Source organism: Gracilinanus agilis, chromosome 2, assembly GCF_016433145.1.
Source record: "Gracilinanus agilis isolate LMUSP501 chromosome 2, AgileGrace, whole genome shotgun sequence".
Classification (NCBI taxonomy): Eukaryota; Metazoa; Chordata; class Mammalia; order Didelphimorphia; family Didelphidae; genus Gracilinanus; species Gracilinanus agilis.
Genome location: NC_058131.1, coordinates 118,496,942 through 118,523,852, shown reverse-complemented (window position 1 = coordinate 118,523,852; position 26,911 = coordinate 118,496,942). Strand labels below are relative to the sequence as shown.

The window sequence follows — 26,911 nt, the reverse complement described above, 5'->3', positions numbered from 1 at the left end:
TTTTTTATTTTATTTTCACTAAACAGGCAATCATAATTACATGGTATAAAAATAAATGGGTAAGATTATTGTAAAATGGATGAACAGAATAAATATACAATTGAATTTTCCATCTATGAGAATTTCACAATAAAATCATAGTTTACTTTGTATTATAGATGTGCTTATTGAGAATCTATTCATACTACATAAGGCAATTATTGATCAATTCCTGAAAAGTCAGACAGTATCTTGGGTAATTTTAAAAAACACCTTCAAATAGCTATATTTGCCTTAAAACAGTATAAAACACAACTTTCAGAAACACTTGAACAGTAACTGAATAAAACACAAGCTTTGGATTCTGAAGCAAAAGTTTTGGTTACATACAATAATTAGGTTGGTGAAGCCATTAAATAATTCTTGGTGCACTAGCAAAGAGTCCATGAGATTTACATACTTATTGAGTAATCTGGAAAATCTTAATGTTTGTTAATGTTTGATTCCCCAGGACGCTCAAAACAAGGAAGATCTGGTGCCCTTCATTATTTTTTGTTTTTTATGTTCTGATGAGGGTGGGGAGAAATCTTTAGTTGAATGGGGAAAAAACATTGTGTTTGCCGTCATCTTTAGAAATGAATTATGTAATGTGGGACTAAGGGCTCTATTGTCTCCTAAATGTTAGGGATTATCAATTGTTGCCAATGGATTTTTATTATAAAGTACTGTTCAGAAAGGGCAATCCTTTTGAAGAATATAGGGTATTTTCGTAAGGTGAGAGCTCTGGTCCTCCTTGACTTCATGTTGAAATTTCATTTATTAGCAATAATGTTGACTTTGTTTAGTAAAAGACCACCTTTTTACATTTCTGTACTGCTTTATGCTTTGACAAATGTTTTCAGAAACATGCTCATAGTAATTGTGTATTAACATTTCCAGTTTTCAGATGAGAGGCTCAGAGAAAAGTTTACTTACCCATGGTCACACCTAGTCACCTATAGAACCAGGACCCTCCTGACTAAGTTTATTCTACCATATTAACTTGCTCCTAGATTAAACCTGTTGATGTTTACAGGGGAAAATTAAAATATTTCTAATAGGGACATGGGATTTAACAAACTTGTTTTCAAGTTTGTAATGCAAGGCAACATTTCCCACCTATCTTAATGATTTCAGGACCTTTTGCTCAGATAAAGTTCAGTGCTAAAATCTTATTTCCCCTAAGACTCTTAAGACTGGCGTACCTTTTGGCATTACTAACTGACGCTAAGCCAAAATGATTTTCTTTTTCTTAAAATAGTGCCTAAAGATAGTGGCCATTGACTGGTTCACTGGCGTTCTCAGTCTGCTCTAAAATTAGCTTCCTCATGATTATGTGGGGATGTTTTGCTACCCAATGGAAAAAGGGTTTGAATGCTAATAATCTTTAAAAAATCTTTTGGATGATGTAGAGGTGGAGTATCTTTCTGAAGAAAAAAGGCCTCTTCCAAGAATGGACTGTGGAACTTCCTTTCAGAAGTTGTGCAAAAATCTAGTGCTAGATTTCGGGAGGCACCATTGAGTGCAGAATTCCATGTTATACAGTACTGGACAGTTTCCTTCTACAGAATTTTCTACTAGTACAGCTGATTCCTGTATGGATTTCTCTGTATTTTAAAATTGGTCCAAATGTGGCAAACGAGTATTCTTCTTTAAGGGATTACCATGTATTTGATATGAAATCTGTGATTTCACTATTAAGAATTCGTTCTGATATACTGATCATAAGCAATCCATGACTCAGTGGTTCTTCAACTTTATTATCTCAAGACCCTTTTGTACTTAAAACATTGAGGAGCCTCAAATTTCGAATTTAAAAATGAAAGTCTTTATTTTTATGAAAATATTTTTGACCTAGACCCCCATCTTAACCCATCCCTAAGTGACCACACTTTGAGAAGCTATTGACTAAATTTTCTTTACACAGTGTTTGTTTTACAAACATTTTCATTTGGGCCCTCACAGTAGAACCCTATGTGATGCATGCTATAGGTCTACCCACATTACCATAGAGGAAATGGGTGACGTGATTTTCCCATGGTCACATTAGCTAGTGGCAGATGCTGAGCCTCGTTTTCATACTTATTCCCCTCTACTAGTCTCTGCAGGGCAAAGGTGTTCTGGAGGGGAGAGGAGTGCTTCTAGGCCTGTGATTTCATTTCTATAGCGAACTGCCTGAGGGGAAGGAGAGGGCAGCAGGCACTGCCAAGTTTAAGATCATACATGCCCAAAATCAGCCAAATGCTGTTATAACAGAACTTGACCTGAGCCTTTTTTACTCCATTCTGGTTTCTCTATTATGTATATTAGTAGTACAGAAAGGTTAAAGCATCTCAATAATGAAATAGATATTTATTTTATTTTGTGTCTTAATTGGTCTCAAGTCTTTTGTGTCAATTATTTTTTTTAAAAAGTCAATTATTTTCTTCACAATAATTTTATCATGTAATTGAGAGTTCCCTCTATTAGGCAAGAATGATCTCTTTGTAAAGCAAGAGCAACAATTTGAAGTGGTTGGAGCTGACTAGATCATATTAGGTCAGCAATTTCCATTTTGTATGTCCCAGAACATTTATCATAATCTAGCCTCAAAGGGGTTTAAGTATGCCACCTCAGTAGGGGCTTTCAGTTTTCTTTGGCTATAGTTGAATGTTGGGATTTTCTTTCTATTTTTTACAAAAAGAGAATAGCAGTTTAATTTGTTCACTCAGGCAGCCAACACTTTACAAATCTTTTCAGTCTGAATGCTAACATCAGGATTTCATCAAGTCTATAAGAACCAATTTTGAATTTGCACCCAATGAGCTCATGAACAGATTTTTCTTTTTAAAGCAACATATTCAAATCTAAGAGGTTTGCCAAAAGCTCTGAGCGTTTTTTCCTAATACTCCACTACCAACAATCCTTTTCCCAATTCTCAGAATTTTTTTTTTTTATTCTACCTGCTTTCCTCTTCCACCTTTCTTCACTTGAGAATTCAGTTTGTGAAAATTGGAGTTTTTGTTCTGTATGCCTAGTTACCATCATTGTTCTAGAAAAGTATAGAATTGCTAAATTTTACTTCCACTTCAGGGTGGTGAGAAGGTTCCATCTAGTCCTTTTTCTAGTGTTTTTGCTAAGGGGTAGAGGAATTCCTAAACTGAGGAATTAAGTGAGGCCAACCACTGTAAGTTACCTAAGAGTTGGGCATAAAAAAATCGCATCACCCATTTGATAAGAAACTAAAGTGCCTTAAATGGTAGGCATTTAATGTTTACTGAGTTGCCATCTTTCAATTAAACAGAAGACCTGTTGTCCTTAGCAAGAAAATGAGTGTTATCTCTCAACCAAATCAACGGGCCAGATTCATTTTCATCAGCAGGTCAAGTGTTAATGCCTTCTCTGTTGTAGACATGCAAAACACATTTTCCCAAACAAATAACAGCTTTGTGGAAAGATCAAAACCGTCTGGCCACTACCACCTCTTAGTTCTCAGTTCAGAGGCCAAGTATTTTCAGGGTCATATTTCCTAGTTTTCTTGTAGACACTTCATAAAAACAGGTGACACAAACTAGTTCCTGAGACAAGTGTCTGACTAAAAAAGAACTACTGCTATTCCCTCTCACTTGTAAGGGGACAGATTTGCCACTTTGGCTATTTTCTCTTAAAAACTGAGAAGCTGGGTGGCTTGGTAATCTCTGTGAAGTCACCAGAAGCACCATTTGAGGAAAACCTTAGCATGGAAGTCATCTTCCTCCTTTACAGGTTCTCAGTAGAAGATTCCTTTTTTGCAAGAATTCAAGTAGCTTTCCACTTCATATATGAGAAATCCAGTTAGAACCATTTAGGCCAGTGCTGTTGGTCTCTGGGACTTCAGGTGATCTGGTAAAAAGCATTGCTTTTGCTGTTCTTGCTTTTTCAAACAACCAGGTAGATTCCAACATTGCTTGAGATGTTACCTGAAAGATAAGGAAGGCCGTGTGTTACAGGCGGGCATGGGCTGTCAAAAATAGGATTCAGGGTATCCTGAAGCCAGGCTGGGATGACAGTCTAGTACTTCAGATTTAGGCACATTTGATCTTGAATAAGAAAGAGCCTTAAAGCTCAACAGAGCATACCTTTTACTAATGGAGGAAATGAGGCTAGGTGAGAGTAGGTGCTGGATCAGAAGTCATGCACAGTCCCAGAGCAGGGATTTGAGGCCTCCTAATTCAGTGTTTATGGGGCCACTGAGTAGGCAGCATTGAGGGTCCAAGAAGTATCATCTTAGGCCCTTTTTTACACCCTGAGATGAGGAGATGAGCACGAATACTCAACAGTCTCTGCTGCTGGTGTGGCTGGCACCGGCCCCTGCCACTCCTTGCTAGTCACCTTTTGCTAGACTGCCTTTCCTCACAGATCAAAAGATGGAATTGTTGCTGCTTAAAGTCAAGGTAGGAGGACTGAGATGGAAAATGGGGGAGGGGGAAAGCACTTGCCCTGGTGCTAAGCCCCTCTTGGTTGTGTGGAGTTAGCCAGGGCATGGGGAGAAAGGATGCTGTCCTTAGAGTTAAGTTTCTTAAAACTGGAAAAGTGGAGGCTTCAGAGGAGGCAAAGCCAAGCGCCCTTTGCTGAGGTAGGGGAGGAAAAAAGAAGAGGGACCTCCCTGCTCCCATCAGCAGAGCCACAGAAATACGGTGTTAGGGTATCCCGTCCCACCGCTAAGAGGGTTCATTTCACGACCCTAGTGAGCCGAGACTCTTCCTGACATTCCCCCAGTAGGTTCGCACTGGGCCTGTGGGAGGGGGCAGAGCCACTTCTCTTACCTTATTATGCATACAAAAACTCCCTCCCCCTGCCTGCCATGGTGGAGACAACTGGCTTTTGGGCTGTTCCTGGCACACTCCCCTTGCAGTGGCTGCTCTGCTCACCCTTCTTCCCTGTCGCCCTCCCCCATCCCTTGTTTCCTCCCAAACTCGGCTCGAGCCCTGTCCGGATCCCCTCGGATTTATGCTGTACATACTTTGTATGTCCACATAGACACACGGTATGTGTCCCTCCTGGGGGTTGTTGCGATGCTGGGTGTAATACAGATATGGCTATCCCGGCAGCCTCGTCCTTACTCCGCATTTCTTCCAATAGAAAGGAGGCCGCTGGAGGCCCAGAACCGCAGAGCCCGGCACGTAAAAGGACGACTGATTCATCAAGGTTATGGGCGGCCTGGATTCCCTGCCTCAAACCGTGACTAGCTACCAGCGAGAGCCGAAGAATGCTTTCTGCCCACCCTGCCGTCTCCCGAGACCCTGGGCCTCTCCTTCCTTCTCTCCGTTTTCTACCCTTTTCCACCTATCCAACATTTCTGACCCGCGTTTCTGAAGGACAGGGGGCGGCTGCCCTGGCCATTGGCTTACCGCTTAGATCCTTTTCCTCGGAGCTGTCAGGACGGTGGGCTTCCCGGCCATGGTGTCCACAGCTGCTAAGACGGAGTCATACAGGCGTTCTGCGTGCTCCTCCAGCTCACCCGACTGCCTCGCCAGCAAGCCCAGGACGTCCTTTAAAACTGGCGAGGAAGGGGTCCATCGTGAGTGCCCAAAACAGGAAAATGACCCCAGCCTGCTCGGCCCTACGGAAATGTGCCCCCATCGAGGGCAGTCTTTGGCTCAATGACACCAATGACTATGAAAAGCGGCCCAAAGGGCGGCCAGGCAATTGTTCAAAAACTTCAGTCGCCATCCCAGAAATCCCTTGTTTTTGCCCTCAGAGTGAAGGTCCAGAGCTTCACTGTCCTAAGTATGTGACTGAGCATGCCCCACCCCCCCCCCAGCCGCAGCCAGGTGTAGGGCAGCGGTCCAGTTTTAGAGCTGGGGGAGGGGCTGAGCCCCGAGCTGGGCAGCTCGTGGGGGGGGGGGGCTAAGCCAGTGAACTCCCAAAGCCCCTTCTAGCTCCAAATCGATGATTGCATCACCCACGGCATGGTTTTTTGGGGAAAACAGTGTGACTGGATGTACAAAGCCCACAGACCAGTGGAGAGGGAGTGATCATCGGGGCTGAGCCTAGAATCATGGGAGACGGGGCTGCGATGGACAGGGCCCAGTACATAAGGGAGAAGGTTATCAATCAACCAAATGTCCTCACAAAATTCTTTTATTTAGTGCCAAAGCAGGGTCAAAAGCTTCATTAAAAGTTAAAAGGGGGCAGGGGCAGCTGGGTGGCTCAGTGGATGGAGAGCCAGGCCTAGAGATAGGAGGTTCTAGGTTCAAATCTGGCCTCAGACACTTCCTAGCTTTGGGACCCTGAGTAAATGCGGTAATCCCCATCACCCAGGCCTTACTGCTCTTCTACCTTGGAGCCAGAACTCAGTATTGATTTTAAGAAGGTAAAGATTTTTAAAAGTCCCTGATTGTCTTTAGTGCTCAAAGCTTGTCGGGGTGTGGAGAGCAGGGGAAGGTGGCCGCTTGTGTTCCCTGGCCCATGAGTGTGTCTCCCCCTGCATCCAGAGAAGGGCTGAGTGTGGGTGCTACGTGGCTGCGCCAGAGGAGCAAGTGCGCTCGCTCTAAGATTTGAGGCTCTTGGATGGCAGCTCCTCAGTTCCCTGGGCCTTTACCTGCCTAGAGAGGCTTCTCTGGTGCTTCCTGCCTCGGCCGAGGAGGTGGAAGCCCCACATCTGTAGCCCTTGCTGAGGAGGTAGAAGGACGCATAAACAACAGAGCCCGGAGATCTGCTGCCTGAGGAGCCTCGCCAATAGCACGCATCAGGACCGAGAGGAGGCCCAAATGCCATGGAAGCAGGGTTTCTCCTGGTGCATAGGCAGCTGCGAGGCCCCGCAGAGGGGGGGACTTGCCCAGGCTCACGCTAACAAAGACAGCACCCGCGGCCTAACCAAAGGAGTCATTTTGGAGTGATTTTCTTTTTCTGAATCTCAAGGTTACTGCCATTCCCCCCTTCTCCAATATTAGAAAAATACTTATGGGGAGGAAGGGAAAAGGGTTAAGAATCAGAAAAATGTATAGCTGAACAAAATTCCATTTCCTAGTGGTAAATTAAAGCAATAATTGAAAAAAATCTGCCTCAGTTTGCATACATAGCAGAGTCCAAGCACTGGTAGAAAGGGGGAACTCCAAGGGAAAGGGGGTGGGGGGAGTGGTCGAGTAAGTTATTCAAGTACCATGTAAAAAAATAATACGTGAGGGCATTGCCAAACTCAAGAGTAAGATCGGAAAATGAAAACCACGTTTATAAGCCAAGCAAAAATGATCAGTCAGATGGGGTACGTGCCCTCCTGTCCTGGCCATTAATCTGAATGGAAGCAAAGATCACATTGACCATTTTTTGTTTGGCATTTCATCTACTGACTCTTCCAGAGTCTGAAATGGGTGCAGTAAAATCGCCTGATAATTCTTCGGGTGAACCGCTACCTCCTTGTGCTTCCCCGCTCCTGCCTCGTACTTCTTCTTAAGCCCAAATATGGGTATATGGAATGGCATCTCAGTAGATTTAGCCAAAACCGGGGGGGGGGGGGGGGGGGACTGCGTTGGCGGTGGCACGTGGGCCACGCAGGTCGGAGGCCGCCTCCTCCCTCCACTGTCTAGGGTAAGGCGGGGGCTCACAGGTGAGATTCCCCAACGCTGCCCTGGGCGGTCCAAGTCTTTTTGGATCCTGACTCATCCGTTAATGGGGTCTCTAGAGTCCTCCTACGTTTGGGTCACGCTTGGATTTAACACGCTGGGCTTGCACAGCAGCCTCCTCCGGGATTCCTCCTCCGGCCTCCACACCCTCTTCCGTCCCTCGCTGGGCTTCTCTCATTAGACCGGAGCCTCCTGGAGGGCGGGACTAGCAGGTACTTAATGAAAGTCTACAGACCCATTGGTCTTTCCAAAGGGATGGCGGAGCCAGAGCTTCCCGCAGCAGGCAGCGCCCTCCCCAGGCCCAGGGTTTCTCCCGGCTCTGGGACGCCTCGGTGCTGACAGCCCCCCAGACATCGGATTCACGGAGGCTGGCCGGAAGATCATCCTGACGGGATTGTGGGTCCTCTCCGAAGGGCTCGGTCCTTGGCTCGGGTTATTTAGCGTTTTCAGCCATGGCGCCCGTCCGGACTGCCTTCCCAGGTGCCCCCAAACCAGTGAGGGGCTTTTTTCAACTAAGGCACTTGCCCAGTTTGAATCCACCTTATTGGGCACCCTATTGCGCCCATCTCCCCAGCTTTTCCATAACACCAGGAGATCATTTTATCAAGCGCCTTACTAAAATGAGTAAGCTGCCTCCACGGCATTCTTTTGATCTAAAGGGCTGGTAGGCTTGCCCCCCAATCAGATTAGTCTGAAATAATATGGATGAAGCCGTGCTGACTCTGTAATCACCATTTTTCCTTTTAGATGTTCATTAACTCTTGAATATATTCCTAGAATCCTGTGAGGTATCAGTCGAGCTCATCATTCCAACAGTAACCATTCTCTGGTTTTATGGTACCAGCCCCATTCTCTATATATTTCAAAGAGCGTGATGTCACTCAGCAATCACATTAACAGATGATATTTGGGGGGTGCTTTATCACAGTTTTTTTTTTTCTCTTTTAAGGCTTAAGAAATTCATTCTTCAGAGCTTCTCACTCCAGCAAGAATCTGTAGAATTTTAGGCCCTGGGATCCTACCTATCCTTTCTTTCCTCCTTTCTTAAAATCAGTATTAAGTATCATTTCCAAGGTGGAAGAGCAGTAAGGTCTAGGCAGATAGGGTAAAATGACTTGCCCAGAGTCACATAGCTATAAAGTTTCTGAAGCCAGATTTAAGCCCAGGACCTCTCTTTTCCAGGCCTGACTCAACTATCATTTCTTTAAATGTCTTAACATCTCTCCTAAAATCTAGAGCTCATGTCAGTGTGACATGCCTAGCTTTCCTCTCTTCTATCACAGATTCTAGTGTGAAGACATTCCTCTCAAGCTGCCCAAAATTTCCATCCTACCAAGTAGATTTTTGGTAAGAATCAGTTCTAGAATAAACATTCCCTGCATTGGTTCCTCTGCCTTTTGAAGGATGAAACTACCATGAAGGCAATTAAAGAAACTGCTAGCTGCTGTTTTTGGCTTCGAGCACTCCAGCTCCTGCCTGGATATTAAAAGTGCTCTCTATGCTTTTGTGTTAGGCTTGTGAGCTATCTCCAAAAACAACTTCCATTTTTCCTCCTTCTGTCCAAGTCACTAGTAATATGATAATATGACTCCTATTTCTGCTACTGACCTTCACTCAAAGGCTCTCCACCATGCTTCCTTTCTGAACCTTAGACTTCCTCACATATGTACATATTTTTAATGTGCTGCTCCCCCCCCCCCCACTCATTTCCTGTTCCTTTTCAATAAGGCATATCTTTTCAGTTCTCACCAATTCTCAGTGATTCCTAAGGCATTAAATTTGCCTCCTTAAAACAGTACTTGTAGTTTATTTGTGTTCTTATCTATACTTTGAGCATTTATGCATAGGTACCTGAAGCCATGGTTTTTATTGCTGATTCTTTTCTTTTTTCTATTTTATGAATTTCTAGGTGTTTTCAGCTATGTTCTCCCACACACACACATTGTAGTTTCTCTTGATGGTATTGTTTGATGGATATATACATGGGCAATTAATTTTAGAGTTTAAAATCCTCTTGGATTTGTTAGGATCCAGGCAAAATAATTTTTTTAATATTTGCCTTTCCTCCTCCCCTTTCTGGCCTGGAAAGACATCCTTTTTAACAAAGAAGAAAAAAGAAAAAAAAAAGGTAGTTCAGCAAATGAACCAACATACTAAGCTTGACAATAAATATGCATACCCATAATCCCCCACCTCTAAAAAGTAAAGAAAACGACATTTTCTTACAGAATATTCTCTGAGGCCAAGCTTAGTCTAGGATTATTTTCGTGATTCTTTCTATTAGCATTGTTGTAGACACATTGAGAAAACTGTTTTCCTATATTCAACATCAGTTCATACAGGTCTTTCAATTTTTCTGAATTCTTCATATTCATGAATTCAGATGCATTAATATTTTATTACATCCCTGCATCATTATTTGTTTAATCATTCCCCAATCAATGAGCGTCTACTTCGTTTTCAGTTTTTTGCTACCATAAGAAGTGCTACACAGGGTCATCCTTCCTAGCCCTAGTTCCATCCCTGGCCAACAATTATGTGATTCCAATCTATTAAGTTGTCAAGGTCCAGGAATCCAAATTCTCTTCTCAGACACAATTTTCTTAACTAGCTGGTCACTTCCCAAATTTGCTTCTTCTGAAGCTCTTTTCTTTGATGAGAAGCAAGGATAAAAATATGTGTCCCTAAGCTCTTCAGGTCTTGTTCAAAAATTCTGTAGCTCTCTAGATTCCTTCTGACATCAACACATGCCTAATCGAACTGCTAGAAGTGGACAGAAGTCATCTCATATGATAAGCTTTGGGACATTTTCTGATCCACTTATCTGCATGCTCTAGGAAGACAGCAGTACTGTTCTGTGGCTCACAAAGAGCTGCCTCAATGCCCCTCACTGGGGATTCACCAAACATTTGTTAATCTTTTCCTTTTCATTCTTACTGGATATCTCATGTGGTAACAACTGTATCCATTTCCTCATTCCTTTAAGGTTGGTGCCTCCTCCTCATACAGGGGTTAGCTCTTTATTTTTTTGGAAGAGCTTCATATCCTTTTCTCAACACCAAGTTTGTTTTTTTTTCTATTCTTTTTTTTTTTTTAAACCCTCAACTTTCGGTGTATTGTCTCATAGGTGGAAGAGTGGTAAGGGTGGGCAATGGGGGTCAAGTGACTTGCCCAGGGTAACACAGCTGGGAAGTGGCTGAGGCCAGATTTGAACCTAGGACCTCCTGTCTCTAGGCCTGACTCTCAATCCACTGAGCTACCCAGCTGCCCCCTCAACACCAAGTTTTTAATAGTCATTTTTTTCTTTCTTCTCTAACATCTTCCCACCCTCCATCCTTTTCAGATTTCATGTTTCTCCTATTTTCATATTGAAACCCTTCTCTTGTTTATTTATTTTTGAGAACTTGGAGAGAAGCATTCATGTCCCTTGATCTTCTCTTCTAGAAAGAAGACAGCCCACACCTTGAGAAATGATAAAAATCATCTGGCCCATGGCAAGCGGCAGATGCTATTTACATCACTGTAAAATTTCTCCAGCTCTCCATATTTCCTGGATGTGAAGATTCTTAGTCCTTTCCATTTTCTTAGTATAGTAGTTACCCTGAAGAACTATCACAGTAAACTTTTTGTAAGGGTCTTGAACTCCTGAGTCATCACTTTCCTCATTCTCTATTCCCACTTTCTCACCCCCTTTTCCTTTTTTCTGACCAACTTGTCTTCAAATTCCTCTCCTTAAATCCTTTTCCTCCTTCCTCTCATCTTCAACACTTCACCACCTTCAATTTCCCTAAAGCTTTTCCAAATTTCCCCTCCCTAAATTCAATCTCCAGCATTTTACATAAATCCAAACACTCCAAACAGACAATTCTCACTATTTCCTCCTCATTTCTCAGTTTAAGTTCATATCTTTCTACATGGCCTTCTCCCAGACTGAGATGCAGCCAATACAATGAAACCTGTCTAAACCAGTGTGTACCCCCCATGCAGTTAATGATTTCATAGTTCACATCAAATATCTTCCCTCTTTGCAATATAACCTGTTCCCTCCATCTCCAGTTCCTTCCAAGGATGCAGGCCTGCAGTGCTAAAGTGATAGAAGCTGGGGTGCACTGAAAGCAAGGGGAGACCATTTAGGCATTTTTCTTCTCTACAGTTGAGTCTAGGTTGGTAAACTCTTATCTAGACATCTGAGCAGAGAATAGGAAGCTTGAACTTAATAAAAATTTTTCTATCATCCAGAAACCTACTTTTCTACTGAACATATTATCTCCTTAACTAAGAATTTTTCTGTAGTTGCATCTATTTTTCCCCTTGTATGCCTCTTCCCTCCTACCTATACCCTTTAGGAATGCTACCCAAAATAGCAGAGACTCATCTCATTTAACTTCCTCTGTCTCCTCCCAGTACCACTCTGGCGGAAACCAACATCGATAGAGAAGAACAGCTAAAAGGAAAGCTGAAGGGGAAAGAGTATTTGAAGAATCTACATTTAAAGAGTTAAGATACTGACACAAACATTTTGGGGACACACCAGTCTTTTCATGTTATTCTTTTGCTTAGATACCATTTGTGATTCCTCCATTTCCTAATATCAAATCTAAACTCCTCTAAGTGATTGTCAAGCCCTTCCACCACTAGGGTTCAATCTACCTAGTTAAGTGCTTCCTTCCCCAACATGCATGCACACTCTAGTCAGGTTCAACTTCTCACTGTTCCAGGTACTCTTCCTCTCCATTTCTGACTTCATTCATGGTATCTATCTAAACTCTACCAACTCTCTTTTTAAAAAAATATTTTATTTTTTCCAATTACATGTAAAAACTAATTTTTAAATGCCCTTTCCTTCCACCTTAGAATCAATACTGTGTATGGGTTCCAAGGCAGAAGAGTAGTAAGGGCTAGGCAAATGGGGGTAAGTGATTTGCCCAGGGTCACACAGCTAGAAGTATCTGAGGTCATTTTTGAACCCAGGCCCCCATCTCTAGGCTTGGCTCTTTATCTACTGAGCCACCTGTTGCCCCTTTGCCTTCATTTCTACTCATGTACAGATGAATGAAGATGGAGCAAATCATAAAAGTATGTCACAACTGGATCCAATTCAAATTTATAATAACTTTCTAAAAATTAGAGCTATTCATATATAGAATGGGCTGCTTCAAGAGATAGAAGGTTCCTCCCTATCACAAATGTATTTATATCCCCAATCACACTGTAAGCTCCTTCTAGGCTAGGATCTGGGTTTATTCTTCTAGCACAGTGCTGAATACAAAATCCTTTATTACTGGTCAAATGTACTTTTAAATCTCTAGATTCATTTTTTTTTCCTTCACAGATTTTGTCACTTAAAAAAGTAAACTTTATGTGGCTCATAAAATTAGCATCAGTTCCATAGTCTTCACGGCTGCCGTGTACTTGCTTCATCTCTTCCTTCCCCCTTCTTCATCTCTAAACCAAAGACCTAATTATCTGCCCTTACCTAATCATACCTGTGCCTCTAAAACCAAGCTTCCAATGGATGCCAAAATAAAAGAACATAAAATATAGTCAAGTGGATTCCACTTCCCATCTTCATGGCCAAAGCAAAGATACATTTGTAAGCTTTTAAGTGGGAAGAGCGGGCACTAGCCAGGATGGGCAAGGAAGGGTGAGCAGCACAGATGTGGAGCTACCTCGAGGGAGGGAATCTAAGGGCGCATGATGCACAGTTTGTACAAGACAGGCTTCTTCTCCCAGGGCAAAGTAACTGTCGGACCTACAGGCACTGCTTTCTTGAGAGAATGGTGACAAAGGCTATCATCTGTATGAAGCAAAACTTCAAACATCTCACCTGGTGCATTATCCAACAAGCACTGGAGAAGAATTTCCCCTTTCTGTAAGACATTCTGAGTCAGGGATTGGTGTTCAGCTATGTCTTTTTTAAATTGCTGGAAAAGGGTATCAAAACAAAGAAAAATGAACATTTTATGAGCATCATGCATTAAATTTTATAAGAAAAAGTGCCCCCAAATTAAAATAATACAAAGTGTATCAAGCTCTTATAATGAAGAATAGATAAAACCTCTATCCCCAATGTAGACTCGAAACTACCACACCAATGCAACTATCAACAATTTGGAAAAAGGTCTTGATCAATGACACATGTTAAAACCAGTGGAAATGCGCACTGGCTATGGTGGGGGGGAGTGCGGGGGGTGAAGGGGAAAGTAAGAGCATGAATCATGTAACCATGTTAACTTTTCTAAAAAATAAATATAAAAAAAACCCAACCTCCATCCCCAGAGTTTCTAACATTTTTGCTTAATGCCAGGGACTCTTTGCAACTAAGAAAAATACACCAACTTTGCCACTGTCTGCCAAAGAAAACCTGCCTGGTAGTGGAACGAGATCTTCTCAGGGACTGAGCACAGGTCGCCAGCAGTCAGAACTTTCAAGTTCATCTAGTCTGACCTCCTGATTTTCAGAAGAGAGGTTGAGCAGTAAGCAGTTGTGCTAGGATTTGGAGTCTGGTCCTCTGGTGCCAAACCCAACATATTCATCTATGCCATTATCTCTCCTCTCTTTCCCACATCTTGAAAAGAGATTCCCAGGCTTTTTCTCCTCCATGGCCCAGGACATGACCAGTAGTCTGAGAGATCTTTCATGAACTTCTCAAAGCAAAACTAATTCTAATTAGGGGCAGCTGGGTGGCTCAGTGGATTGAGAGCCAGGCCTAGAGACAGGAGGTCCTAGATTCAAATCTGGCTTCAGATACTTCCTAGCTGTGTAACCCTGGGCAAGTCACTTAACCCCCATTGCCTAGCCCATACTGCTCTTCTGCTTTGGAACCAGTATACAGTATTAATTCTAAGATGGAAGGGAAGGATTTAAAAAAAAACACCAAATAATTCTAATTTATTTGGTTCTGAAAAAAGTACAGAACCAAATACCATAGAATACAAGGCAGCCCTTTTTGTGTGCTGGGGGGTTTAGACTCTGCTATTTGAGCCCTACATGGATGCTCTCCCTCACATAATATTCCAAATTGTAATAAAATGCATTGAAGATAATCTCCACACTGGGAGAGAAGACATTTGACAGCCTCCTAGGACAGCCTCAAACTCAAGAGGTGAGCAGAGCAACAGGTGAAGGCCTCCTGGACAACCTCACTGAGATTTGGCATGACTTCGGTCATGGGGGAGAGGAGGAAGCGTCAGAAAGGAAAGGGAACAAGCATTTATACAGCACCTACTATGCACCAGGCAGTGCTAAGCACTTACGAAGATTCTCTTATTTGATCTTCACAACAACCTTTGCAAAGTAGAAGCTGTTATGGTGCCGATATCTCCACTTTACATTTGAGAAATCAGAGGCAAATAAAGGTGAAGTGATTTGTCCAGGGCTATAAGCTAAGTGTCTGAGGACAGATTTGAATGCAAGTCTTCGTGCCTTCAGGCCCAGCCCTCTAACCACTGACACAGGCTGCCCAAGACCAAGGATCCACTGGATTTGCTTGACAGGCTCTTCTAACCACTAATTCCTATTAGGACTTTGTAGGATTATAGAGGAGGACCTGGGAAGGGCCTCTGAAATAATAAAGCCATTTTACAGATGAGGAAACTTGCATCCAAGAAAATTATAGTAACTTGTACAAAGTCACTCTGGCGGAAGGACCAGGATTAAAACTCAGATCCTCTGGCACTCTGGGAAGGCTTTTTCCTTGTTTCTGTTCATCTCTATAGGACCTGCCTGCCCCCACCTCTCTCCAGAGCAGTCCCTGGCCTCAGGGTGCTTCAAAAGGACTAGAATAGAAGGTGGGGGGAACCGGAGGCTGGGGATTTGGGTGAGGCCCCAGGCTTGGTGCAGAAGCTTGGGAGGCTCTAACCATTGGCAGAAAGAAGCCAGAGGGAGATGAGCTTTGCTGAGCTACCTTACAGCCCAGATAATAAATGTTCTGCCAAAACAATGCATGAAATCAATGAAGTAATCCGACTAAGCATGATGAACAGAGACGGATTGGGGAGTCCTGAGGGGCACAGTATTTGGCTCTTCTGCTTATGAGATGGCGGCATCGATTTACTCCAAGCCTCAGTTTCTTCATTTGCAAAGTGGGGCTAATACTAGTTGCACTTCCTTTTCCACAAAGTTGTAAGGAAAATGTTTTGTAACTCTTAAAGCGCAGCGTCAATGTGAGCTATGAATAAAAAGCCAAAGGCCAGAAGCCACTTTTGGCAGGAAGAGGAAAATAAGAGAGCCATCCTTTCTCCTTCCCAGGAGCCTGGGTCAGGTAGCAGAGTTCCCAGGAGGACAAGAACTGAGAATGTGACTGTCAACTCATCTGGCCACGCCTCCACGGCGCCACGCTTCCACGGCGCCACGCTTCCACGGCGCCACGCCCCCACGCGCCAAGCACGCTTACCCTGTAAAGCTGGAGGGAAGACTTGAGACTCGCCAGGTTGGACTTTGGGGGAATCAAGTTGTCTGTCACCTCAGCGACTTTGTACAGCCAGCCAATCAGCTCCTCCAGGTGACAGCAAAACATCTACTGAAGCCAAAGAGAGCCGTTATTGTGGGAGCCATGGATCCGGGCCTCGCCTCGCCCTGCGCCCTCCACGAACCTCGGAATCCCTCCCATATGGGTGACCCAGCCTGGGAGAGACTGGGGGAGGCAGGGACGTCGCCTGGCAGGCTCACTTTAAAGGGCTGTATCTGCTGGAAAAAATCAGCTTAAAACAAATGGCTACGAACATTCCCAGTCTTAAAAAGTGCTGACAATCACACCCCAAATCTACATCTTCTCTCTCCCCCAGGCTCCAGGACCAAACCAGGAAGAAGTTGTGGAAAATCACCTCATTCTGCATATTAAATGGGAGGCCTGGGTTCAAGCGACTCGGCAGCCACCAATTCTCTGCCCTCACACATCATGTTCTTAATAAAAACCAATCTGGAGGTTTATCACTAGATTTATAAGCATTTATTAGTAAACAGGGTTTCCAGCCTTTCTGACTGTAGCTAAAAACCTCATCAACAAGCATCCGGTGGGTACGGCCACGTGAGAGCCAGCCGGGAGAGGGGCGGGGCAGAGCTGAGGTCAGCAGGGAGAGGGGCGGGGCAGAGCTGAGGTAGCAGCTGGGCGCTGGAGTTAGCCTGGGTAAGGTAGGACAGCCTGGTCCTCCGAGAGGAGACATCGTTTCTATTCAGTGACAAACCAGGGGAAGAAGGGAGAAGTCGCGTGTGCCTTCGGCCCACAGTGATGGGCGGCAGGTGACGCCGTGCTCTCTCTCTTTGAAGCCTGGGGGTGGGGTGGGGGGGCCTACCAGGAAGTATTGGTCTCATTTTGGACCACGGGAGTCCCTGTAAATGGCAGCCCGGCTCTGTGGCCCAGGCCAATGCGGGGAGGAGGTGGGGGGGGGGTGTGCCTGGGAGAAAAGCGGGCATGTGGGAGCGAGCCAGGCCATCATTTCAGTCCGTGGATCTGGCGGAGGGAAGAGACATCTTCACGGAAATCTCTTTAATTTCCTTTTCCTTACCTTCACACACTGTATGAGAGAGTCTGTCCCTCGGTCCTTCTCTTTCCTCAGACACAGCCCTTCTGGTTTCAGGTCCCAAGAAGGCAGCCGGGCAAGCCTTTCCTGAAAGGAGGCAATCGTCCTTGTGCGTGTGCCTGGACCTCCTGGCTCTCCTTCCCTATCAAGTTCTTGAAACTGAGGTGGAGGGCTCCTGGGGCAGCAGTCTCTGCCAGGGGACAGGGGAGGAGTGGGCTCTCCACCACCAGAGGAGGCTGGGAAACCTCCCCCTTCAGCAGCCTGGGGAGGCCAGGAGTCATTCCCCTGAATGGTAGAGAGATAGGGAGCCAGACTGGAAACCTGGGTCAGCCGAGGGGGCAGGGCAAGGTATTCGTCTTCCATTTCAATAATGTGCGTTTCCCAGCCTGATTCCAGGGGGACCTCCTGGGGAAGCTTCTGGGGATCATCTACTCCCCGCTTCTTTTCTACAAGTGCAGATAAAGCATTCTGAAGGCTCTGGGCTCCCTGTGACTGCTGGCTCGCCTCCAGCCTGGTGGGGTTCTTGTCATTCCCAGGAGCACGCCTGCTCCGGCCTTTGGGAGTAGACATGAAGAGAGCAGAAGCCACAGACCCAAAGGCCGCTGCCGGGGGGAGAGACACAGCGGCATCGAAGTTTCTGGGCTCTGGGGGGAGCTGGCTATCGGCTTCTGCGGGCAGGCAGTCATGGGACAGGGTCGCCGGGGACTTCAGGGTGTTCTCAGGGGACACGGAAAAGCTGTCCAGGTCAATTCCTGAGTCGTGTAGGAAGGGATCCACCAGCATGTGGCCATCAAGGCGTTTGGGAAGCTGGGCCTTGGGCTTCAGTGGGTAAGTATAATCAAGTAAGTCTTCATATTCCTTATTTGGATTCCAGAGAGGGGACTGGCGATTGGGAGATGGAGGCAGGGAGTCAGGCAGCACACAAGCCCAATAGTCAGCCTGGAAGGAGGACCTTGGCCGGCTCGGCCCAGCTCCATCACTGCATGAAGCCAGACATGGCAGCCCAGGGGACAGAGGCTGGGGGCCCAAAGCACAGCTCTGTGAGCCAGAAGGCAAACAGGAGGCTGTGGAGTCTAGGGAAGAGCCCTTAGCAGCCCGTGGGCTTTGGGATCCTGTCTTCTCTCTTCCTCTTAGGAAACCACTTGAGGCAGGTGAGGTGGGAAAGCTGTGGCTGGAAAAAGAGAGGGTGGATAAGTCTGAGTTTAGCAAAGACATCCACCTCAGTGAGAAAGAGGAACCTGAGTTGTAAGGTTGTTGCCTGGGACCATGGACTTTAGGGGACTCCACACTGGAGTGGTCATCTTCATCGTCGGCCACCTCTCCTGAGCTCAGAGTCCTGGCCAGAGGATCAGCACGATTCTGAGGTAGTTCTGGAGAGTCAAGACACAATTTCTCCTCCTGTAATAAAGAAGGAAGACAAAAAGCATAACCATGGAAGTGATTGTACTGAAGCAATTTGCTAAGATAACAATAGGGCCAAGGACTTTTATTTGGTGCCCAGATGACAACCAAAAGGCCTCACTTAGGAAAAGAACCCTTTAAAATGGCAAATGCAAGGATCCCCAAACTGTAAGATTCAAAGAATCCAATGAATGAGAGTAGCACAACACTACAATCTTGGAATGGAGAAATAGCTTTAGCAGCATTTGTTTGCCAACAGATACAGCAGCCACACATCTGCTGTATCTGTTTAGGATGGAGGTTGGCCAAATGGGCCAGTAATGACTGACCATCTTTGCAAAATGTACTGAATTTGTCCCTCTTTCTTCTAGAAAATCTTTGAGAAATGTCTCACATATAAAGGGCCTCACTTTATGAATCTTCTTCTCAATGATCCCAAGACAAGCAAGAAGGCTTCCTAGGTAGCTACAACCTCCTTTTGTTTGGCTGCATGTTCAAAGACCAGTGCATAACTTGGCTCTTTTATAGGAAATAACAGTCCATTTTTTCAAGGAGCTGTGATTGTGGTAATATTAAATAACTCCAAGTGAGAAAAACAGAATGAAGAGGACATTTGTTTAAAGGATAAAGGCAGGGTCTGTGAGGCCACTGAAATACCTAAGTACAGAAAGTTTAAGTGATTTGCACAGGGTCATACAGCTAAAAAGCATCAGAGGGGAAGATTTGAAATCAGGTGCTTCTGTGATCCAAGTAGTACACTATTCACAGTGTCATGTTGCCTCTTAGTTGATGCAACCTTTTTGTTTTTGTATGTCCTCCTCTAGTGCCTCATTGTGGCAAAGGGACCCTGGGCTCCTAGAGCCTATTATTGCCGATGGAATGCGAGTCCTACAAAAGTCAGAAAAGACTCCAAGTCCATGTCATCCAAGAATGAGTCTAGCTAACTTCAGAAAATTTATCAAATGCAAAGTTATGAATTTTTTACCTATTCAAGAATACTGTAGTAAAATATATCAAAGGAAGAAGAGACCTTGGCTGAAATCAGATTACTGATCAACTATGTGTAGATTTTAAAATTAATATTCAATGCCTATGATATTTATAAGGATTTATTAATATTAAACTAGAGAGCTAGAGAAACGTGGGGAACCTTTCCCACTCACCTCACGTGGAAGAGAGAGGCTCACACCACAGGGACTGCTCACCACTCCATCCACATGCAAGAGAGAGGGTGTGACAGAGCAAACCCAAATTAAATACAGACCTCGGAACCATGCACGTATATGCAAGGCAAAAGGAATTGTGGGTAACACAGAAAGGAAGTTTGGGTAATATAGTTTTAGGGGTTCAAAATTTTTCCAGCTGTACATATGTACATGTGTACATATATATAGATGTGAATATGTAATTCAGGAAGATAGGAAAGGGTTATGAACTTACTGATAAGTTACTATTAATACCTATGTCATTAAGTATAAGGTTTACTTTAAAAAAAACCTACCTAAGAATAAAATAAAAAGGATAGAAAAACTGGGAGAATCTCAAATTTTTCTTTTAACATTTTCAAGGAGTCAAATGACAATGCTAATTCATGCTCTTGGAACGAATTACATCTCAATACCACATTTCATATTCTTGTGAGCCCCAGGGTCTTAAAAATCCATTTATTGTGCTTTATACAACTTTGCCCAGGGCATGCTCTTAGATAATAATGACAGTTTCTGGAATAGATCCTTTTCTTCTTTCTGATATCTGAGGTCAGTGTCTCTACAGGATAGTCAACTGACTTCAAAGGGAAGATAAACATCAGCATGGATGAAGACCAAGAAGAGTTCTATCTAAGCTTCTCTCCTAGGTCTCTTCTGTTTCTACTCTCTCCCTTGGTGACTTCATCATTCCATCTTTATACAGAGGCCTCCTACATTCTAATCTTTAGCTCTAATAAATCTCTTGGGCTCCAGTCCTGCATCAACAACTGCCTACTGGATATTTCAAATGGATGTCCCAAAGGCACCTCAAACACAACACGTCTGAAAGAGAAGCCAGTATCTCCCCCCCCCCCCCACTTCTATCTCCTAAACACCCAACATCCTTCTAGGTACCTGGTTGTGTAATCTCAGAAGCACCCTCCTCTCTCCCTCACTTCACTCACCCAATTGGGTGCCTAATCTTGTCTTGCCCCTCTACATCTGGGCATCTAACCCCTCTCGACCACCTGAGTCCTTTAACTCTTATTGCCCCTCTTCAAGATTAAGCCTCCCAATGGGTCTCTGGGCAAGTTTGTGCCCCACACAACTGCCAAGTGGTTTTCCTATAGCACAGGTCTAGCTGTGTCACCTCCTTGCTCAATAAACTTCAGAGGTTCCCTATTACCCCAAAGATGAAATATAAACTGTTTTGTACCTTAAAAGCCCTTTCCCACCTTTCAGGCTCTCCATGATCCATCCCAGTTGACCATATTGCTCTCGCTCACACATGACAATGTATCTCATATCCAGGCCCTCCCCTGTGTCCCCTCCAACTCCTGGAATCTCTGGTTTCTCCTAAGACTCGGCTCAAGCACCTCCTTGTCTTCTTGGGTAAGAAGGAGCACCCCCAAACCATGGAAGCTTCCTAGGCAGAGTGCCTGAGATCCTCGAGGTTAGGACACTGGCTACCTGGGGCTTTATGCTGGATGGAGATTTGGGTAAGAGAAGGCTGGATGTCCTCCAGGACACCTTCACTTACACCAATGGAGAATGGAGCGAGAGGGCCAGCAGTCACTCAGGGAGCAGCTACTATTTATGGAGCACTTGAGATTCTGAAAGTTTTATGCTGTCTCTCATTTCAGCTTCACTACCCCATAAGGCAGCACTTAGATAATATCTGTAGAATCCCCATTTTACAAATAAGCTTTGCTTTCGTCCAGCGTCCTTAGATGCCAAAATAATGGATCAGCAAACATTTATTAATTGCTTACTAAGTGCCAAGAATGGTGTGAGGTACCGGAGGGCCAGATGCAAGAACAAGGGAGGTGGCAGGGGACATCATTTGTTCAAGAGCAGACCCACGTCGTTTTGGAGGGGGGAGCACAGGGCAGGGAACCCAGTGCATCTCAGAGATGAAGCTTCACTCTGGCCTTCCCTGGCGCCCCACCTCTGGACGCCAACCCCACCACATGATTTCAAATCAGGATTACCTGACCTCATCGGGGCTCAGATCTTGGACAGTGGTGGAGGGGATAAATAAAATGGTCCCTGACAGGAAGGCAGTCTGTAACTCTAGGGCACAATGACGGGCGTTTCTTACCTGGGCTCCTGCCCCAAGCCGAAGGTCTCCTGTCGTCCCAGGTCCAGGGCCGTCTTCAGGAAACAGAGGGCTATAAAGAGGCTCTGATGCTGTGATGAAGGGGCTCCTTGCCAAGGCCTCAGGGTTGCTTTCTTGGTCTGGATGGTGATTCTTCCACACTGTGGCCCCAGCCAGGTGGTCGGGCCTGGCTTTCCTCTTGGCCAACTCTTCTTCCTCTTCCATTGAGAAGCCCTCCCCTCCCGGGGCCCTAGGGACATGCAGCATGCTGGCCTGAGCCCCAGAGCAGGCTTGTTCTTGGCTGCTGCAACCACTGCAGGGCTCCACGTGCCCATCCACCACAGTTTCTGCCTCAGTGTCACTCTCTGCGGAAGTCTTTTCTTCCCTGAGGGCCATGGAGGAGAGACTCTCCCCTGTCCCTAGGTCAGGGCTTTAAAGGAAACAGGGAAGGAACAGGAAGACAGGAGTTATTGTTCACCCCATTCAATGGGCCCTTTCTTCCCACCTAACACAGAATTTGGCTCAAGAAGAAAAGAATTCTAAGCGCTGTTTGCAAAAAGCAACTTTTGGAGGAAGTCTGAAGTCCCCAGTTCCCTTGGGCCAGTTCCTTCTAAAGGAGCTACAGGAGCAGCCTTCAGTGAGGGGAGCCCCCACCCTAGGGCAGAGGGCAGTGGGATGCTGATGTCTACACCGGCACCACCTTTATTCACACTCCCTCAGCCTGGAAGCCTCAAGGCGGGCTCTGCTGTTGTGATGACTGTCCCCGCTGGCAGCGCCTTTGGGCTTCCTCCGCAGGGCAAGCTGGGGCATGCCCAGACCATAAGGGAGGGCTGCTTCCAGGAGCCGAGCCCGGGACCTCTAACACGGGCCATTTTTATTTTCTATGAAGGCCCCAGACCCCACAGTGCAAACAAGCATTCCCCATTCGTTCGCTGTTGACTAGGCAAACCAGTTTCCTCACAGCCCCGAACTACAGAATGTAAGTGTGGGTTTTGGGGAGGGCAATATTTCAAACCTGGGAATAGGGAGAAGTGGTGCTGAGGGGGGCTGGGGGCAGGAACAGGACAGGGAATAAACGTCAGGAAGTTCCAGCTCAGGACCAAGCTCGCTAATAAGCATTTAACAAAGGGCCTCTCCCTTGGTCCTTACAATGAAAGCCCTGAGGGAGCAGCTCTTTTCTCCATTTTGCCCCTGAGCCAGAGCCCCACAGCCAGGAGCACCTCAGGCTGGATCTGAACTCAAGACTTCCTGACTCCAGACACAACACTCTACCAACCGCACCACCTAGAGCCACCTCTTGGAAGAACAAATTGCTTTACAAAATGAAATTAGAGATTAAGTGGTCAAAGACAAGTTAGCTATGAAAAAAAGGTCTGAAAAGTTACTAGTAGCTACTGAGGAAAATTTCTTCTGGGGAGAGAGAAAATATAATATTTTTCAAAAGTCAATTTCTCCATCAAGACTAATATGTTAGAAGCAACATGGAAAGGTAGGGAGGAAGGGTGAGGCAAAAAGAAGTAGATGACAACCAAAAATGAAAAGTAGACACATTTTCATAAAGTGACTTTCTAATCACATTGCATTTTAGGCTCTTGCAACAAAAGAAAATTCCATTCATAGTCCTACAACTCTAAGGATGAAGAGATGCCAGCTGTTTTATAGTCCTCTCATTAACTGGAACATGGATTCTTACCCTGGGCACCGCAAACCTGATTTGAAGACTTTTATGTCAATAAAACTGGCTTACTTTTATTTTACATATTTAAAAATGCTCTCTGAAGGGGTTCATAGGCTTCACCAGACTGCCAAAGTGATCCAGGATACATAAAAAAGGATTAAGAACTTCCCTGAACTAGATGAAATTAAATTGAGGGCGCCAAATAGGATTGTTCCCTACTTCTGCTTTAGAAAGACAAAAAAGCCCATCTTCCTTCACCTTACAAAACCTCTCATTAGGCATTATGATTCTTGGCAGGTAAAAATTATACAGTAGAAGGCTATTAGAACCTGGGAATCATAAGATCTTGGGTTCAAATCCTGATCGTCACTTATCTACTGTGACCTTAGACCAATAAAGGAACTTCTCCGGCTTTGGGTTCCTCCTTTGTAAAATAAGAAGTTTGGTTTTGATTGCTTCTAAAATCTCTTCCAACTACAGATTTATGATCCTATGACCCTCTTCCCTGTAATGGTGCTTGTAGTAAGGACAAAAGGCTAAAATACAAAAGGGTCACAGGCAGGGGTGGGGGTACAGGTTAAATGTGAATCTCAATGTGCCTTCCTGACCAAATTCTGAAAGCCAGATGGATTTTTTTTCTGATCCCTCAGTCAGGCCCTCCCTGTGTAGAACCCCAAAGTTATGACATAGAAACTAAGCAACCACAAGCAAACACAAGCTAGGGACTCCCTGATCAGGATGGCTCCGAGAAACCCAGTTACTAACAGGTCAGGATGTCTTAGAGAAATCTGCAGTCACTAACAATAGGGTGTTCATTAGGCTCCCAAATGTAGCATAAAGACCCTACATGCTTGGGGAAACAGCCAAAAACCAATAACTACAAAGGCTACAGAAGTTCCACTTCAAGAACTACAGTGCGCCAACACCTGCCACCTTACCCGCCACCCCCTGAGTTTCCCACCACCCCAAACGTATATAATCTTTACTCTGACGATTTCCCCACCCACCCCCCCAACTCCTTTGCTGAGCTCCTCTAGTGCGCACTAGAATTAAAGACTTCCCTTTGCTTGGATTGCATTGTCTCCGTGTGCTCCCTGGGTGGCAATCCATTAGGACCCTAACACCTGCTGCCCAGTGTGCCCTTGGGCAAGTCGCCTAACTCCCCAGGCACAATGTAAAATGAGGATCCTAGGCTCATCTAGCCTAATCCCCTCTTTTCCTCCAGTTTTTCTTCATTTTCTAGTATTCTCCCTTTCTTATCCAGTAGTAGCCTTATTTGGGTTGAGGATATAAAGCCAATCTGACAATCTAGAACTGAGACTTTGTCCTATTTTTAAAGGAATGCAGTATTAGCACGTTGAGGTATTTACAATAACTTCAAATTCCTAAGGTCAGGCTGTGAGGGCCATCGGAGATCTGGTGCAAAGGGAGTTACATGACTTGCCAAGGACACAGAGATAATTAAGGACAAGGCCTGGACAACAACCCAGGGATCCAGACCACCAACCTCTAGCAATTTCTAGCTTACTAAAGCAAAACACCAGCGGAGGTACCTAACTGAAACAAGTACTTGACAAAGCATTTTTCCAGACAGAGACTCACTTAACCCTCACAACAACAGTAACAGGAGAGGACATTAGACTCCACAACATGAATAATGAATTCAGCCCCATTGTCAACCCACCAGGAATCCTTTCAAAACCAAACCTGCCTCCCTGCTCCAGTCTAAAACCAGGTGAACGATTCAGAGATTTTTTAGCATATCCTAGTAAACTTGGATTTGTTACTACCTTTCTTGTAATCATCCAAATCCTTGGCAACTCAGAGGAGTTCTGTCCTCAGCCGAGAACGAGGAGCAAGACAGCCCTGTCTGCTCTGGTTGCACAGTAAAAATATGCACACACACATCACACGTCCAGTCATTCTAACTTGGCTGGGCACAGCTGGCTATCTGACCCCACTCAGTGTTGGAGGCAGCGCCGCTCTCTGGTCCCTAACAGAATATACCACCACCTCTGAACAGAGCTGAAAAAAATAACTCCCCTTGATTCAAACAAACCTGGTATGCATATAGTTAGGGGAAAGTTCTCGTCTATAAAAAGAGATTTATTTTGGAATTCTAGTGAACATCCTGGCTGCATTTAAAATGACTTAATTTATAAGAAGTTCCCTAACAATATATTCATTTCACTTGAAATGAAGGAAGGGGGCCTTACACAGTCACACACATTTATGAGAATAGCACAACCAGAGTTCAGCTTAAAATAAGACTCACAGCTCTGAAATTCATCTGGAAGAACAAAAGATCAAGAATATCCATTGAACTAATGAAAAAAATGTTATGGATGGGGGCCCAAGAGTACCAGATCTTAAACTGTACTATAAAGCAATGGTCATCAAAACAATATGGTACTGATTAAGAGACAAAGGGAGGATCAATGGAATATACTTGGGGTAAATGTGATAAACCCAAAGAGCCCATTTTTTGAGACAAGAACCCACTGTTTGACAAAAACTGCTGGGAAAAATTAGGTTTAGATCAACATCTCATAGCCTATACTAAGATACAGTCAAAATTGGTATATGATTTAAACATAAAAACTGATATTATAATTGGGAAAACATAGTAAAGTTTACCTGTCAGATCTATGGAGAAGGGAAGAATTTATGACCAAACAAGAGATAGAGAACATTACAAGATGTAAAAATAAATAATTTTGATTATATTAAATTTAAAAGGTTTTATACAAATAAAACTAATGCAATGAAGATTAGAAGGGAAACAAAAAAATGGAGAAAAACTTTATAACAAATTTCTCTGATAAGGGTCATTTCTCAAATGTATAAAGAACTAAGTCAAATTTAAAAGAATACAAGTCATTCCCCAAATGACAAATGGTCAAAGGATACAAAACAGGCAGTTTTCAGATGATGAAATCAAAGTTACCACTAATCATATTTTAAAAATTCTAAATCCCTCTTGATTAGAGAAATGCAAATTAAAACAACTCTGAGGTACCACTTCATACCTATCAGATTGGCCAATATGACAATGAAGGAAGGTGATAAATATTGGAGGGGATGTGGCAAAATTGGGGCACTAATGCATTGCTGGTGGAATTGTGAACTGATCCAACCATTCTGGAGGGCAATTTGGAACTATGCCCAAAGGGCTATAAAAGAATGCCTTCCTTTTGATCCAGTAATACCACTACTAGGTCTAAATCCCAGAGAGATGAAAAAAAAAATGGGAAAGGACTTGTTTGTACAAAAATATTTGTAAGCTGCTCTTTTTATGGGGGCAAAGAATTAGAAACTAAAGGGATGTCCCTCATTTGGGGAATATATTTTGCATGATAACACATGTGTAATCCATTTTAAATTGCTTTTCAGCTTGGGGGTTGGGAGGGAGGGACACGATATAG

At 44.4% G+C, this 26,911-nt stretch overlaps 1 protein-coding gene across 1 annotated transcript; it reads right to left on the bottom strand.

Moving 5' to 3' along the window:
- Window positions 1–2,841: 2,841 nt before the first annotated feature.
- On the bottom strand, window positions 2,842–22,231 carry CEP68 (centrosomal protein 68). The gene is made up of 7 exons (XM_044663389.1): window positions 21,812–22,231; window positions 20,396–20,398; window positions 17,108–18,520; window positions 15,997–16,119; window positions 13,429–13,525; window positions 5,388–5,536; window positions 2,842–3,956 (listed from the first exon to the last, which is right to left on the bottom strand). Exons 1-6 carry the CDS (start codon window positions 22,202–22,204, stop codon window positions 5,391–5,393), a joined length of 2,175 nt encoding a protein of 724 aa, XP_044519324.1. The 5' UTR covers window positions 22,205–22,231; the 3' UTR covers window positions 2,842–3,956; window positions 5,388–5,390.
- Window positions 22,232–26,911: the final 4,680 nt, after the last annotated feature.